The following is a 17183-nucleotide window of genomic DNA, read 5'->3' on the forward strand; positions in this document are numbered from 1 at the left end:
TTACCCTCCTACACCACCCTCCCATCACTACCCTCCTACACCACCACCCCATCGCTACCCTCCTACACCACCACCCCATCACTACCCTCCTACACCACCACCCCATCACTACCCTCCTACACCACCACTCCATCACTACCCTCCTACACCACCCCATCACTACCCTCCTACATCACCACCCCATCACTACCCTCCTACACCACCACCCCATCACTACCCTCCTACACAACCACCCCATCACTACCCTCCTACACCACCACCCCATCACTACCCTCCTACATCACCACCCCATTACTACCCTCCTACACCACCCTCCCTCCACCCCACCAGTGTTCTGTTTAAGAAGCTTTTGTTCAGAAACATTCGAAGTAAGAGGCTATTCAGCCCCTTGATCCTGCTCCCCAAAGCACAGATTGGGGAGATTGGTTGTGGGAAAAAACTGGACAATCGAGTGCCCCAATGTTCTGCTCTGAAAGCCTTTTCCCCGGCACCTTCTCATTTAGAAAGCTCTGCATTAGGATTGAGGAGGGGATTATTGGCATTGGGGTTTGGGGGCTCCTGAGTGTTCAGTAATCTAGATACTTGATGCTTCCAGGTCCACGGGGGAACAGACGCTGAACCACTGGCAGCCAATCCTCAGTCATAAGTTGGGTTTTTAACTTGATTCTTGGTTCTGGATGTCAGGAAAGACCTGACAGCAAAGCAAACAAACTGGCTCAATTACCAAGGGGAAAATACATAAACCGGCAAACCTGGACCATAATTCTCCACCCCAAAGCTGACACATTCTTCATCTTTCTCCCTGCAATTGGCACAGGCCTGGTGCCAGTAATAATTCAATAAGATGACCTGAACCCTAACCGTAACCCTGACCCTGATCCTGTCTCCGGCCCTGATCCTGACCATGGTCCCAGCCCTGACCCTGACCCTGACCCTAGCCCAGACCTTGTCCCTGACTGTGACCCTGGCCCTGATCCTGGTCCAAGCCCTGAGTTGGACCCTAACCCACCAGACCCTAACCCAGACCCTGCCCCTGACCTTGACCCTGATCCTGACCCTCACCCTAACTCAGATCGCAACCTGACCCTGACCTTAACCCAGACCCTGTCCTTGGCCTCGCCCCTGACTCTCTGGCAGGAACAGGAGTGACAGTCAGTGGCTTAGGGGGATTCCCCCTCATCGACACAGGGTCGTGGAGAGGGCCTGAAGGTTAAAATTGTCCCAAATTGTTGTGATGTCGGTAATTGCCAGAATAGAGAGAGGGAGTGATGATCTTCAGTGTAAAAAAACAAATCAAAACACGCATCTTTTCTGAACTCTCCTTAGGATGGGGAGATGTGGTCATCCATGAACTGTTCACTCTGTGCCTGTAAGAAGGGGGTGACAGAATGTCGGAGGAAGGAATGTTCCACTGTCAAGAGCTGCCCTGCGGTGAGTGAGTCTAGTGCGACCGTCCCTGTATCTGAACCGTGTACTCAAGCACAGGCCATTCCTGCACTCTCTGGGGAAGGTTCAATGACCTGGGGGCAGTGTCCAAGCCCCCCTCACAGCTTCACCAGTTTCAGTGAATGGACCCGTGTGCTCTTTCTCCAGCAGTTACAGCTCGTTCTGCTTAGCTGAAAAATAAGTGTTTGTAACACATGTGATGGGCAGGTCAGTCACAAACATTATTTTTCCATCATTATTCCCGCTCCCTGGAATTTATAGAAACAGGCAATTCATTCCAAGGTGCAATCAACAGGAGAATCTCTCTGAATTCAGTAAAAACCTGGAATTGAAAATCTGACGATGGCCATGAAACCATTGTCGATTGTTGTAAAAACCCATCTGAGTCGCTAGTGTTCTTTAGGGAAGGAAATCTGCTGTCCTTACCTGGTCTGGCCTACATGTGACTCCAGACCCACAGCAATGTGGTTGACTCTTAAAAACTGCCCTCTGAACAAGGGCAATTAGAGATGGGCAATAAATGCTGGCCCGGCCAGTGACACCCTTTCCCCATGAACAAATGTATAAAAAGAAATTCCTCTCCCCTCAGTCATTCTAAGTGCAGTTACAACCCCCAGACTATCTCCAGGTCCCAGTCTGGTGAACTCACACACTCACTTCTGGACTGTACAACTTACATTTTCAAACTCATTTTATAAAGTTAATTTATGACAAAGAAAGATCCCTCTTTAGAAGGTGGTTCCTGTATTAATTTTGCACAGTCAGCATAAGCAGATAAATCTGGGAGTGGATGGGGAATGTAAAATGCCAGCACAGATGGACACAGAAGGGCCCCTGGCATTAAAGGGGAAGGGTATCACCAGCGTGCACCATGTTAGCTGATCCCAGCTTGGGACAAGGACACAGGGGAAACAGTCAGTCTGAGAAGGTAGAGAGGGACAATTAGTCTGAGTTCCTGATCTCTATCCTGAGACACATTGCATAAGCCTTGAGTGTGTCTCACCATGCTGCCATCTAATAGACCAACAATGCTGATTGCCAACATGCTATCATGGTCAGTAATCCAATACTTGCACCTTTACAAGACATTAACTCCCAACAAAACATTACAGCAATGATGAGGAAATCTTAAAAGCTGCAGAATTGTATAATTGTGATTTACAGTTTGGGCTGAAGTTTAACTCTAGTTGAGTAAAACTACCTGGGTGATAAGTTTTTGAATGTTCAATGGAATTCATCTAATTTAATAGAAACATTAATTGTGGTGTTTTAAGTATATTAAATGCTAATATTATACAGTAAACCATCACCCTGTGCCTCTACACATTCACTCTGCTATCTCCAATCCACGTTTTGAGTTCAGCTCTCTATTGAAAATCATTAAACTGGTGACGTAACAACTGGTCTTTGACCATCTGACCCAAGATGCTTTTGTGAGGAAAGGACATGTTGCTATTGTGTCAGAGTTAGTAATTTCCACCTGTCAGTCAGTAAGCTATTCCCCCTCTTACATCATTTATACAACTCATTGATCTCTTTGTGAATTTAATTTCACTGAACCCTTCCAATAGTTTTATATGTGCAATCTGCCCGAGCTCTTAAACAAACACATTCTTCCCCCGGTTTATACTATATTTAGGAGTGGTCTAACCCAGCAGATTTACTCTCCAGTTTAGGCAGAGACTTATTGAACCTACTGTAACTCTGAACTGATTTGTAAATAATCCCACAGATTTCTTTTTTCTCAAACAAAGTGTATTTCATCCGACAGGGTAAAATCATTAACAGGAATGGGTGCTGTCCAATTTGTACTGAAAGTAAGTAAACATTTTCCTGTCTATAATCTTTTCAATTTGAAATAATCAGCTCCGCTCAAAAAGAACAAATCTCACTCACCCCCCCGGCCCTGTCACACTGCAGGTAGTGGGGGGACTTTGTGGGGGGGTGGGGAGGAGTGAGGGGGAAAGGAGGGGAGGGTGGACAGGGGCAAGGGGGTGGGGGGGTGGATCTCGTGCTCATACACATTAATGTTTGTCGAAGTATTAGCAGTAACCAGCACCTGGTCCTCAACTCATGATGAAACTTGAAACGCATTTATTGTGCCGATTATTGAGGTGCCCTGTCCTTTAAATGAACTTCAGGGCCACTTTACCAGCACTCCAACAACACCTTCAGGAGTGGCAAACTCCCTCTTGATTCAGTGCCACCAGGAATCAAACAGCAGACCACCTGATTCAAAACTCAACATAACATTAGCTTAGTGTTCACTCAAAAACCACTGTGCTGTTTATTGCCTCCCTAATTCCCTAATTCTATAACCTCCCCAAGCCCCTACAACCCTCCCTATCTCTGTAAACACCTCCAGCCTCTACACCCCTCCCGATTTCTATAACCTCATCCAGCCCCTACGCCCCTCCTTATTTCCATAACTTCCTCCAGCACCTACAACCCTCCCTATCCCTGTAACCTTCCTCAGCCCCTACAACCCTCCCTATCTCTGTAACCTCCTCCAGCCCTTACACCCTTCCCTAACTCTGTAACCTCCTCCAGCCCCTACGCCCCTCCTTATTTCCATAACTTCCTCCAGCACCTACAACCCTCCCTATCCCTGTAACCTTCCTCAGCCCCTACAACCCTCCCTATCTCTGTAACCTCCTCCAGCCCTTACACCCTTCCCTAACTCTGTAACCTCATCCAGCCCCTACACCCCTCCCTATCTCCATAACTTCCTCTAGCCCCTACACCCCTCCCTATCTCTGTAACCTCCTCCAGCCACTATAACCCTCCCTTACTCCGTGACCCCTTCCAACCCCACAACACTCTGAGAGTTCTACATTCCTTTAATTCCGGCCTCTTGAGCATCCCCTGATTATAATCTCTCCACCATTGATGGTCGTACCTTCAGTTGTCTCGGTCCTAAGGTTTGGAAATCTCTCCCTATACCTTTCCACCTGGCTTTCCTCCTTTGACACACACCTTTTAACCAACCTCTTTGACCAAGCTTTTGGTCACCTGACCTAATATCTCTTTGTTCGGCTGTGTGTTATACTTTGTTTTATAATGTTCTTGTGAAGCTTCTTTGGTTGTTTTATCACCTTCAAGGCGCTATATAAATATAAGTAGTTGTTGTCTGTCCATTTTGAAATGCTTCAAAGGAAAGACATGCATTTCTATAGCACCTTTTATGACCTCTGGATGTCCCAGGAAGATTTATAGCCAATCAGCCACTTTTGAACCATTCAAAACTAGTAGCTTTCGAGAAACTAATGTAAAGTTTGTTTTAGTTTCTCTCTCCAGGGTTTTTGCACTAAAAATAACTTTTTAAGAAGTAACCAGGAAATAAATTATAATTGGATTCTGATAATTCAATGCCAGTTTGTTAAATGGTATGTGCTTGTGTTACTATTCACAACTTTTTATAGAATTGCTCCTGAATAAAAATTGGGAAATGGGTTTCAATTCTTTACATCAGGGTTTCTGTCCATCCAAACTCTACTGATACTGATCCAGTCCACCGCAAAAATTACCGAATCATAACGTCTGTTAACATGGTCCCTCATCTGTTACCACGGCCACTGGCCGGTTACTGCAGTAAGAACTTGAAACCTTATCAGGTGGGATTCATTGAATCCTGTTTCTGCTAATTAATTATTGAATCATCGTTCCCCATAGCACAGACTGAGTCAGGGGCCAGGGTCTGTGTCTGTGTCTGGGCCAGGGTCTGTCTTTTTAGGACCCAGTCCCCTGCCCCCCTGTCCCCCTGTCCTGATTCTGTTTAGAAGCTGTGGACTCAGTGCAGTAGCAGCTACAGGATAGGAGGGATTGGACCTAGTCAGATCCTCCCTGGCTCCTATCTCCCCTTCCCTGCCCTCTCTCCCCCACAACCCACTCTCCCTCCCCTATCCCACCCCCATCTCCCCCTCCCCACCTCTCTCCCCCTCCCCTTCCCCTCTCTCCCCCTCCCCACCTCTCTCCCCCTCCCCTGTCCCTATCTTCCCCTCCCCACCTCTCTCCCCCTCCCCTGTCCCTATCTTCCCCTCCCCACCTCTCTCCCCCTCCCCTGTCCCTATCTTCCCCTCCCCACCTCTCTCCCCCTCCCCTGTCCCTGTCTCCCCCTCCCTGCCCTCTCTCCCCCACAACCCACTCTCCCTCCCCTCTCCCACCTCGATCTCCCCCTCCCCACCTCTCTCCCCCTCCCCTGTCCCTCTCTCCCCCTCCCCACCTCTCTCCCCCTCCCTGCCCCTCTCTCCCCCACAACCCACTCCCCCATCCCTCTCCTGTCCTGTTCTCCCCCTCCCCACCTCTCTCCCCATCCCTGCTCCTCTCTCCCCCTCCCCTTCCCCTGTCTCCCCCTCCCCTTCCCCTGTCTCCCCCTCCCCACCCCTGTCTCCCCCTCCCCACCCCTCTCTCCCCCTCCCCTTCCCCGTCTCCCCCTCCCTGCCCCTCTCTCCCCCTCCCCTTCCCCTGTCTCCCCCTCCCCTTCCCCGTCTCCCCCTCCCCGCCCCTCTCTTCCTCTCCCCTTCCCCGTCTCCCCCTCCCCTTCCCCTCTCTCCCCCTCCCCTTCCCCTGTCTCCCCCTCCCCACCCCTGTCTCCCCTTCCTCTCTTTCCTCCTCGTCCTTGTGCAATGTGATGTAGTTCACATCTCCTGTTCTGAGTTTCAGTCTGTGTCACTGATTTAATGTTTGATTCTGTGTTTTAACTTCCACAGAGCGTGGTGTTTGCACTGTCTTTGGTGATCCTCATTACAACACATTCGATGGAAGAGCCTTTAACTTCCAAGGGACATGTCAGTATGTGTTAACCAAGGACTGCTCCAGTCAGGCTAGTTTCCAGGTGCTCGTGCAGAATGAGGCCCGCAGAACCTATGCATTCTCATGGACCAAGTCCATTGAGGTGATGCTGAGTGGGACCAGTATCAGCCTCCTGCAACACCTGACAGTGAAGAAAGATGGCCTAAAGATCTCTCTGCCCTACAGGAACCAACAATTCTCCATCCAGTTAGATGGCTACTTACTTAAAGTAACGACAGAAGCAGGTGAGGTACAGAATTATTACTGATGTGTAAAAGCTCTCTCACAACCTGGAGATCTTCTGCTGTCAGCCCTGGATCAGTGAGTAGGACTCTCACCTCTCAGGGTGAGGAGGTCGTGGGTTCAAGTCCCACTTCAGAGACTCGAGCACAAAAATCAATGGCAAGAGAGTGAGGGAGTGCTGCAATGTCAGAGGTGCTGTCTTTCAGATGAGACATTAAATCGAGGCCCCATCTACAGTCTCAGAGGTGGATGTAAAAGATCCTGTGGCACAATTTTGAATAAGAGCAGGGGAACTTTCCCCAGTGTCCAGGCCAATGTTTATCCCTTAGCCAACGTCACTAATACAGATTATCTGGCTATCATGACATTGCTGTTTGTGGGAGCTTGCTGTGTACAAATTGGCTGCCGTGTTACCTACATTACAACAGTGACCACACATCAAGAAGTACTTCATTGGCTGTAAAGCGCTTTGGGACATTGTGAAAGGTGCTATAGAAATGTACATTTTATCAGGAGGTCCAATATAACAATTAGATATCATACGAAGGGATGCGCGAGAAGACAGGCGACTACACCGGACTGAGACAGAGACCGAGTTCCCAGGTTCACATAGGAATTTAGTGCAAGGGGGAAAGAGGTGTGGTATACATAGGAATTATTCAAAGTTAATTAAGAAACTAATTGAACTAAGCTAACTAAACAACATAAGAGAGCCCACAAAGCAGGAGTTCGGAGAGAGAGAGAGCCTATAAAGCAGTGGGAGTTCAGAGAGGGAGAGGGCCTATAAAGCAGTGGGAGTTCGGAGAGGGAGAGGGCCTATAAAGCAGTGGGAGTTCGGAGAGGTAGAGGGCCTATAAAGCAGTGGGAGTTCGGAGAGGTAGAGGGCCTATAAAGCAGTGGGAGTTCGGAGAGGGAGAGGGCCTATAAAGCAGTGGGAGTTCGGAGAGGGAGAGGGCCTATAAAGCAGTGGGAGTTCGGAGAGGGAGAGGGCCTATAAAGCAGTGGGAGTTCGGAGAGGTAGAGGGCCTATAAAGCAGTGGGAGTTCGGAGAGGTAGAGGGCCTATAAAGCAGTGGGAGTTCGGAGAGGGAGAGGGCCTATAAAGCAGTGGGAGTTCGGAGAGGGAGAGGGCCTATAAAGCAGGGGGAGTTCGGAGAGGTAGAGGGCCTATAAAGCAGTGGGAGTTCGGAGAGGGAGAGGGCCTATAAAGCAGTGGGAGTTCAGAGAGGGAGAGGGCCTATAAAGCAGTGGGAGTTTGGAGAGGTAGAGGGCCTATAAAGCAGTGGGAGTTCGGAGAGGTAGAGGGCCTATAAAGCAGTGGGAGTTCGGAGGGGGAGAGGGCCTATAAAGCAAAGGAGAGAGAGAGCTGGGAGTTTACAGATGAAATCCATGTGATGTCACGGAATTCCCGTAAGCTGATTGCCTTTCTGAACTTGGCACAGAGGAGACGATTAGTGAGTGACAAATGAGTTATTATATTATCTTATACTGTAGTAAACACTTTATATAAAGTTTGAAGTATGTCAGTGCAGCTTGACCATGTGGAATGTGCATCCTGCAAGATGTGGGAAGTCGTGCAGGCACAAAGTGCCCTCGATGTCTACATCTACAGGATGTGTCACCAGCTACAGAAACTTGAACTCTGGGTTACAGAACTCGAGCAGTGGCTGGAGTGACTGTGGTGCATTCGCAAGGCTGAGGATTATGTGGATTGCGCGTTTAGAGAGGTGGTCACACCACAGCTAAGAGGTACACAGGCAGAGAGGAATGGGTGACCGCCAGAGTATCTAAGAGGAACAGGCAGGTAATACAGGAATCCCCTGGGGGTATCTCGCTCTCTAACCGCTTTTCCATTTTGTTTACTGGTGAGTGAGATGGTTCCTCAGAGGGACTGTAGCAAGAGCCAAGTTCATGGCACCACGGGTGGCTCAGCTGCACAGGATGGGAGGAGGAAGAGTGGAAGTGCCACATTGGTAGGGGATTCCATAGTTAGAGGAGCAGACAGGCATTTCTGCAACTGTAGGCATGACTCCAGGATGGTGTGTTGCCTCCCTGGTGTAAGGGTCAAGGATGTCACTGAGTGGCTGCAGCACATTCTTTTGGGGGAGGATGAACAGCCAGAGGTCATGGTTCACACTTGGACCAATGACATTGGTAGGAAAAGGGATGAGGCCCTGAAAGCAGATTTTAGGGAGCTAGGAAGGGAATTAAAAAGCAGGACCTTAAGAGCAGTTATCTCAGGATTACTCCCAGTGTCACGTGCTAGTGAGCGCAAGAATAGGAAGATCGAGCAGTTCAACACATGGCTGGAGAAATGGAGTAGGAGGGAGGGCTTTCAATTTCTGAGGCATTGGGACCGGTTCTGGGGCAGGTGGGACCTGTAGACAGAGGATGGGCTACACCTTAACAGGACTGGGACCAGTGTCCTCGCGGGGAGGTTTGCTAGTGCTGTTGGGGAGGGTTTAAAACTAGATTGGGAGGGGTATTGGAACCTGAGAGGAAATTCAGAGCGCAGAGCACAGAAACTGGCCATGGGAAGTAGAGACCAAAAGACCATAAGAGCATAAGACATAGGAGCAGAAATTAGGCCATTTGGCCCATCGAGTCTGCTCCGCCATTCAATCATGGCTGATAAGTTTCTCAACCCCATTCTCCCGCCTTCTCCCCGTAACCTTTGATCCCCTTACCAATCAAGAACCTATCTATCTCGGTCTTAAATACACTCAATGACCTGGCCTCCACAGCCTTCTGTGGCAGTGAATTCCATAGATTCACCACTCTCTGGCTAAAGAAGTTTCTCCTCATTTCTGTTCTAAAAGGTCTTCCCTTTACTCTGAGGCTGTGCCCTCGGGTCCTAGTCTCTCCTACTATGGAACTAGAGAAATATTAACTGATCAGGAGGATATATCAGAGAGCAGTATCAAGGTAAATAGAATGCTCAGAGAGTTTGATAGAATTAGAGTAGGCAGTAGTAAGTCATTAGATGGGGTCAGAGTAAGGGGGAAAGTAAAAAAAGCCTAAATCAGGGTTAATGTGCATGTATGTGAATGCACGGAGTGTGGGTTAATAAGTTTGGTGAGCTACAGGCACAGATTGACAAATGGAATTATAATATTATTGCTATAACAGAGACCTGGCTCATACAGGGCAGAACTGGGCGTTAAGTGTTCTTGGGTACAAAGTGTTTAGGAGAGGCAGGGAAGAAAGAAAAGGTGGGGAGGTGGGGGAGTGGCAATATTGATTAAAGGTGACATTACAATACTGGACAGAGGTGTCAAGGATGGAATCTCTCTGGATAAAGATAAGGAATGAAAAAGGTGCAGTAACATTGATTGGTGCAGTATATGGATTTCCAACTAGTGGAAAGGATGTAGAGAATCAAATCTGCAAAGAAATTACAGAGAGGTGCAAGAATTATAGCATAATTATAATGGGGGCCTTCAATTATCCAAATATTGACTGGGATAGGGACAGTGCAAAGGGACAAGAGGAGCGAGAGTTCCTGGAATGTATTCAAGATAATTTTCTGCAGCAGTATGTTTCAATCCAATGAGAGGGCAGGCACTGTTGGACCTGGTTCTGGGGAATGAGTTGGCCCAAGTGGATCAAATATCAGTGGGAGAGCATTTAGGGGACAATGACTATTGTATCATAAGGTATAGGTTGGCCATGGAGAAGGACAGGGAATAATCCAGAGCAGGGAAAATTAATTGCAGGAAAGCCAACTTCGATGGGATGAGAATGTATCTGAGTCATGTGACTTGGAATCAAATGTTGGCAGAAAAGACGGTGGCTGAACAATGGGCCACCTTCAAAGAAGAAGTATTTCAGGCAGTGTTTCTCTTGAAGGGGAAAAGGTAGGACAAATAAATCCAGGCACCCTGGATGACGAGAGAGATAGAGATGAAGACTAAAAGGAAGAAGTGCACGTACAACAGATGTCAGATAGAAAATACAATGGAGAATCAGGCTGAATACAGAAGGACCAGAGGGGAAGTGAAAAAACCTATCAGAAAAGCAAGGAGAGAGCATGAAAATAGATTGGCAGCTAATATAAAAGGGAATCCCAAGATCTTCTATAGCATATAAATAATAAAAGGGTGGTTTAAAAAAAAGAGTAGGGCCGATGGGGGATTTAGAAAATGCACATGGAGGCAGAAGAAATAGCGGAGTTATTAAACGAGCACTTTGCATCTGTCTTTACAAAGGGAGAAGATGCTACCCAGGCCGAGGTGAGAGAGGAGGTAATTGGTACACCAGAAAAACTTATAATCGAGAAGAAGGTGGTTTTAGATAGGCTCTCTTTACTTAAAATTGATAAGGTACCAGGGCCGGATGAGATGATCCAAGGGTACTGAGGGATAAAAGCAAAAAAGCTGCAGATGCTGGAAATCCAAAACAAAAACAAAAATACCTGGAAAAACTCAGCAAGTCTGGCAGCATCTGTGGAGAGGAACACAGTTAACGTTTCGAGTCTGCATGACTCTTCAACAGAACACTGAAGGGTACTGAGGGAAGTGAGAGTGGAAATTGCAGAGGCACTAATGATAATCTCTAGTCTTCCTTAGACACAGGGGAGGTGCCAGAGGACTGGAGAATTGTGAATGTTACACCCTTGTTCAAAAAGGGGTGCAAGGATAAAGCCGGAAACTACAGACCAATCAGTTTGATTTCAGTGGTAGGGAAACTTAGGGAAACTATAGTTGGGAAAAAATCAATAGTCACTTAGACAATTGCAGGATAAGTAAGGAAAACCAGCATGGATTCATTAAGGGAAAATCATGTTTAACTAAACTGCCGAAGTTTTTTGAGGAGGTGACAGAGAAGGTTGATAAAGGCAATGCTGTTGATGTGGTATATATGGATTTTCAAAAGTCAAAATTCTAGTTCATGGAATAAAGGGGAGAGTAGGCACTTTGATAGGAAATTGGCTGAGTGACAGGAAACAAAGAATAGTGGTTAATGGATGTTTTTCAGATTGAATGAAGGTTTGTAGAGGAGTTCCCCAGAGGTCAGTGTTGGGATCCTTGCTGTTCCTGATATAAAGGACATAGACATGTTGGTGGATTGGGCAGGCAAGTGGCAGATGAAGTTCAATGCAGAGAGGTGTGAGGTAATTCATTTTTGCTGGAAGAATATGGAGAGACGGTATAAAATAAATGGAGAAACTCTAAAGGAGGCGCAGGAACAGAGGAACCCCGGTGTATATGTACATAAGTCATCGAAGATGGCAGAGCATATTGAGAGAGCAGTTAATAAAGCAAATAGTATCTTGGGCTTTATTAATAGGGGCATTGAGTACAAGTGTAAGGAGGTCATGTTGAACTTGTGTAAGGCACTATTAAGGCCTAATCTGGAGTACTGCATCCAGTTCTGGGTGCCATACTTGAGCAAGGATGTGAAGGCATTGGAGAGAGTACAGAGGAGATTCACAAGAATGATTCCCGGGATGAAGAACTGTACCTATGAGGATAGATTGGAGAGATTGGGGCTGATTTCCTTGGAGAAAAGAAGGCTGGGAAGAGACTTGATAGAGGTATTCAAGATCCTGAGGGGTATGGACAGAGTAAATAGTGAGAAACTGTTCCCACTCGAGAACATCAAGAACTAGAGGGCATAGATTCAAAATAATTGGCAAAAGGAGTAGAAGTGATGTGAGGAAACATTTTTTCACCCAAAGGATGGTTGGAGTCTGGAACGAACTTCCAGAGAGGGTGGTGGAGACAGGTTCAATTGAGGTATTCAAAAGGGAATTAGATTGCTATTGGAAAAGAGAGAATGTGCAAGGTTACGGGGATAAGGCAGGGGTGTGGGACTAGGTGGAATGGTCTTTCAGATAGCCAGTACAGGCTTGATGGGCCGAATGGCCTCCTTCTACACTGTAAAGATTCTGTGATCCTGTGGCATTATATATTACACATCTACTATATATTTATATACACAATGTACAATATACTATATATCATACATCTACATATTTATATTATTTACATATATATACAATATACTTTGTATCATACATCTACTATATATCTTTATATTATATGTATATATTAGACAATTATAACAATATATTCCACGTAAGAGCAGTTTACTAACAGCGAGTGTTACATCAGTATGTTTGGTTTGTGGATTATTCCCCTCGTTGGATTAAAACGATTGATTTTTTTTTAAACACCTAGTGACGAATGAAGAAGTTGGAAATTGCTGAATTACAGTTTCCAGCCTCTGAATGGCTTTTGTGGTTTTAGTTTGTAAAATCACTGTAAGGAGAACGGATGGATAAGTTTGGGAAACACAAATTTGTAGTCCAAAACTGCATTAACATGGCTCAAAATTGGTCGTGGCTCTGGAGAGGCCTGGTGAAGTCAGGGGTTTTGGAGAGGCCTGGTGAAGTCAGGGGTTTTGGAGAGGCCTGGTGAAGTCAGGGGTTTTGGAGAGGCCTGGTGAAGTCAGGGGTGTTGGAGAGGCCTGGTGAAGTCAGGGGTGTTGGAGAGGCCTGGTGAAGTCAGGGGTGTTGGAGAGGCCTGGTGAAGTCAGGGGTGTTGGAGAGGCCTGGTGAAGTCAGGGGTGTTGGAGAGGCCTGGTGAAGTCGGGAGTTTTGGAGAGGCCTGGTGAAGTCAGGGGTGTTGGAGAGGCCTGGTGAAGTCAGGGGTGTTGGAGAGGCCTGGTGAAGTCAGGGGTGTTGGAGAGGCCTGGTGAAGTCAGGGGTTTTGGAGAGGCCTGGTGAAGTCTGGGTGGGTGGGTGGGGTGCTATTTGGAGGGGCCTGGTGAGGGCTGATATTGGGGTTTTGAACACTGGACTAGTTGTGAGCTCTGTGCTCAGACTGCAATGTGTTTGTTGAGAGAGTCTTTGGCTGTGGTAGTGGGGCAGCAGATTTCTGCAGCTTTGGCCTTTATGGAACTAATAACAATTTGCATTTATATAGCACCTTTAACATAGGATAACATTCCAAGGAGCTTCACAGGAGGGTTATCAAACCAAATTTAACAGCAAGACACCTAAGGACAGGTGACCAAAAACTTGACTAAAGATGTTGGTTTTTTTAAGGAGCATTTTAAATGACCTGTGGGGAGGTAGAGTGATAGGAACAGAGCAACAGGACGCTAGATTGTGGCTGATCTGTATCTTAACACCATCTACCCACCTTGGTTCCATAACCCTTAATCCCCTCACCCAACAAAATCTTAGCAATCTCAATATTGAAATTTTCAATTGACCCCCAGTCTCAACAGCTTTTTGGGAGGGAGAGAGTTCCAGATTTCCACTCCTCTTTGTGTGAAGAAGTGCTTCCTGACCTCACCCCTGAACGGCTTATTACCCTTGTTCTGGACTCCCACCCTCTTCCTCCCCCACAGTCTCTCTATCGATCCTATCTAATGTTTTAATCACCTTAAACAGCCCATAATCTTCTCTCTTGGCGGTAATTCTCATCTGTCTTCATAATTCAACATTTTTGGCTATGGGATCGTTCTGGTGACTCTGCACTGTGTGTACCCCAAGGCCACTATCACCTTCTGAGGTCAGGTACACAGTTACTCTAGATGAGACCTGTACAGCTTGAATATAACTTGTACACATGTTGTATTCTCATCCTCTTCAGGTAAAGCCAACTTTCATTAGCCTTTTAACTTATTGCTTTTACCTAAGTTGTGGTAAATTGAGGGGATTTGGGGGTGAATTGCAGATTGTGGGGTTTTAAGGAGCTGAAGGTGGGGCCATCAATGGGGGGAGTTAAGAGGCTGCACAAGAGGCCTGAGACAGCGGGACAGGGAGTTTTGGGGTTGTAGGATTGGAGTATGGAGACGTTTACAGTTTGAGAAGAGGGTGACCACCATTGGAAATTCTTGAATAAAGCAGGATAGGAAGGTCTCTTGTGACATTGTGTTTAGAGTGGCAGTGCTATCACTTACCTGACCAGAAAGTGTGTGATGCTTAAATGGATGTGTAACATGTTTTCAATCTCACGCCCAAAGGCATGTAAAATTAAAACGCATGGGTTTGGGGGTAGTGTATTGAGATGGATAGAAAACTGGTTGGCAGACAGGAAACAAGGAGTAGGAATAAATGGGTCTTTTTCCGAATGGCAGGCAGTGACTAGTGGGGTACCACAGGGATCGGTGCTGGGATCCCAGCTATTCACAATATATATTAAAGATTTAGATGAGGGAATTAAATGTAATATCTTCAAATTTGCAGATGACACAAAGCTGGGTGGGAGGGTGAGCTGTGAGGAGGATGCAGAGATGCTTCAGTGTGATTTGGACAAGCTGAGTGAGTGGGCAAATGCATGGCAGATGCAGTATAATGTGGATAAATGTGAGGTTATCCACTTTGGTAGCAAAAACAGGAAGGCAGATTATTATCTGAATGGCTATAAATTGAGAGTGGGGAATGTGTAACGAGACCTGGGTGTCCTTGTACACCAGTCGCTGAAGGTAAGCATGCAGGTGCAGCAGGCGGTAAAGAAGGCAAATGGTATGTTGGCCTTCATAGCCAGAGGATTCAAGTACAGGAACAGGGATGTCTTGCTGCAATTGTACAGGGCCTTGGTGAGACCACACCTGGAATATTGTGTGCAGTTTTGGTCTCCTTATCTGAGGAAGGATGTTCTTGCTATAGAGGGAGTGCAGCGAAGGTTTACCCGACTGATTCCTGGGATGGCGGGACTGACATTCAGAAGAATGAGGGGGATCTCATAGAAACCTGTATAATTCTAACAGAACTAGACAGGGTAGATGCATAAGGATGTTCCCGATGGTGGGGGAGTCCAGAACCAAGGGTCACAGTCTGAGGACGGGTTAGACCATTTAGGACTGAGATGAGGAGAAATTTCTTCACCCAGAGAGTGGTGAGCCTGTGGAATTCGTTACCACAGAAAGTAGTTGAGACTAAAACATTGTATGTTTTCAAGAAGGAGTTAGATATAGCTCTTGGAGTGAAAGGGATCAAAGGGTATGGGGAGAAAGCGGGAGCAGGCTATTGAGTTGGATGATCAGCCATGATCATAATGAATGGTGGAGCAGGCTCGAAGGGCCGAATGGCCTACTCCTGCTCCTAGTTTCTATGTTTTTATTTCTCGGTGTTGATGATCACCACTGTGGAATTCTCTTTTCCAAAGCAATGGTTGAGGGGGAGAAATAATTTGTAGGTTTAAGAAAAGATACATAAAAATAATTCTTATTTCCCAAGTTTACAATTAACCTATTGTTGCTTTCAACATTTGAGCACAATATCGAGCCCAGACCTTTCTCCTTGTGAATGATCTAGAACATTCTGTGCACACAGCGAGTGTGTGAAACATGAATTAATTTGTAAATTTCTCAGGGAACTGAAATCTAGCCTGGAATAAGTCCCCTTCTGTGTAAATGTGACACATCCCTCAATTCCACCCACACTCAAATATTTAGGTCATCCCCGGTCACTCAGTGGAAGCTTTTGCTCAGTACTGAACCATCCGATTTTAGGTTTTCCCTCTGGCAGGACTCCTGTGATGTTTAATTAGAATAGAATGCTAGGTAGTCACCTCCGCACCAGGGCTCAGTGAGAGGGGTAGTGTTTGAGCTGCACTACAAACCCATTCAGATCAGGCACAGCCACCATTTAGTCCTTTGCTTACTCAAGGTGAGTTGAGAGCAACTTTATGAAGATTATGTAATCTAACTGCATAGGAGGAGACCATTCGGTCCATCATGCCTGTGCTGTGCTGGCTCTTTGAAGGAGCTATCCAATTAGTCCCACTCCTCTGCTATTTCTTCCTGTCCCTGCAAATTTCTCCTTTTCAAGTATCTAGCTCTCTAGTGAAAGTTTGGATTGAATCTGCTTCCACTTCCCTTTCAGGCAGTGCCTTCCAGATCATTGTAACTCACTGTTAAAAATGATTCTCCCAAACTGCCTCTGGCTTTTTTTTTAACCAATTATCTAAAATGGAGAAGAAATTGGAATATAAAATGTTGATCCCCAGTTAACCCAAGACTGCACATGAAGGGAATTTACTATAAATTGAACACTGATGGCAGCCAGTGGATAGCACTCACCTCTGAGAAGCTTGTGGGTTCAAATCCACTCCAACTTCTTGAGCATAAAATCCAGGCTGACGCTCCCAACACAGTACTGAGGGAGTGCTGTACTGAGGGAATGCTGCACTGTTGGAGATACCGGTAAACCGAGGCCCATAGCTACTATTGGAAGAAGATTGGAGACAGGGGGTTTCTCCCTGGTTTCCTGAGGTCAATATTTATCCCCAAATCATCAGCACTAAAACAGATGATCTGTTCATTATCTCATGCTTGCTGTGGGATCTTGCTGTGTGACTTTTCCTACAGTAACAGTAACTACACTTCAAGAAGTACTCCATTGGCTGTAAAATGCCCAATCTCGATCCTGAGATTGTGAAAGGTATATATAAATCCAAGTCTTTGTTCAATCCAAATCTCTATCTCCTCAAATACTGGAATCATAACCCAACATATCAATTCACTCAGATGTGAGTGCTGGGAATTTTAAAAAATTCTTTCTGGTGTCACTGGCTGGTCCAGTATTTATTGCTCATCCCTAATTGCACTTGAGAATGTGGTGGTGAGCTGCCTTCTTGAACTGCTACAGTCTATGTAGTGTGGGTACACCCACAGTGCTGTTAGGAAGAGTGTTCCAGGATTTTGACCCAGCGACAGTGAAGGAACGGCGATATATTTCCAAGTCAG

General features: G+C 46.4%; 1 protein-coding gene across 2 annotated transcripts in view; it reads left to right on the plus strand.

Moving 5' to 3' along the window:
- bmper (BMP binding endothelial regulator) overlaps positions 1-17183 on the plus strand; it is a 101330-nt gene that overhangs the window by 57290 nt on the left and 26857 nt on the right. For both annotated transcript variants that reach the window (XM_078539807.1, XM_078539808.1), the window contains 3 exons: positions 1327-1431; positions 3218-3263; positions 6156-6482. In XM_078539807.1, coding sequence (XP_078395933.1) covers positions 1327-1431; positions 3218-3263; positions 6156-6482 — 478 coding nt within the window. The remainder of the gene's footprint in view (positions 1-1326; positions 1432-3217; positions 3264-6155; positions 6483-17183) is intronic.

The sequence above is a fragment of the Cetorhinus maximus genome, chromosome 4 (assembly GCF_964194155.1).
Source record: "Cetorhinus maximus chromosome 4, sCetMax3.hap1.1, whole genome shotgun sequence".
NCBI classification, from domain to species: Eukaryota; Metazoa; Chordata; class Chondrichthyes; order Lamniformes; family Cetorhinidae; genus Cetorhinus; species Cetorhinus maximus.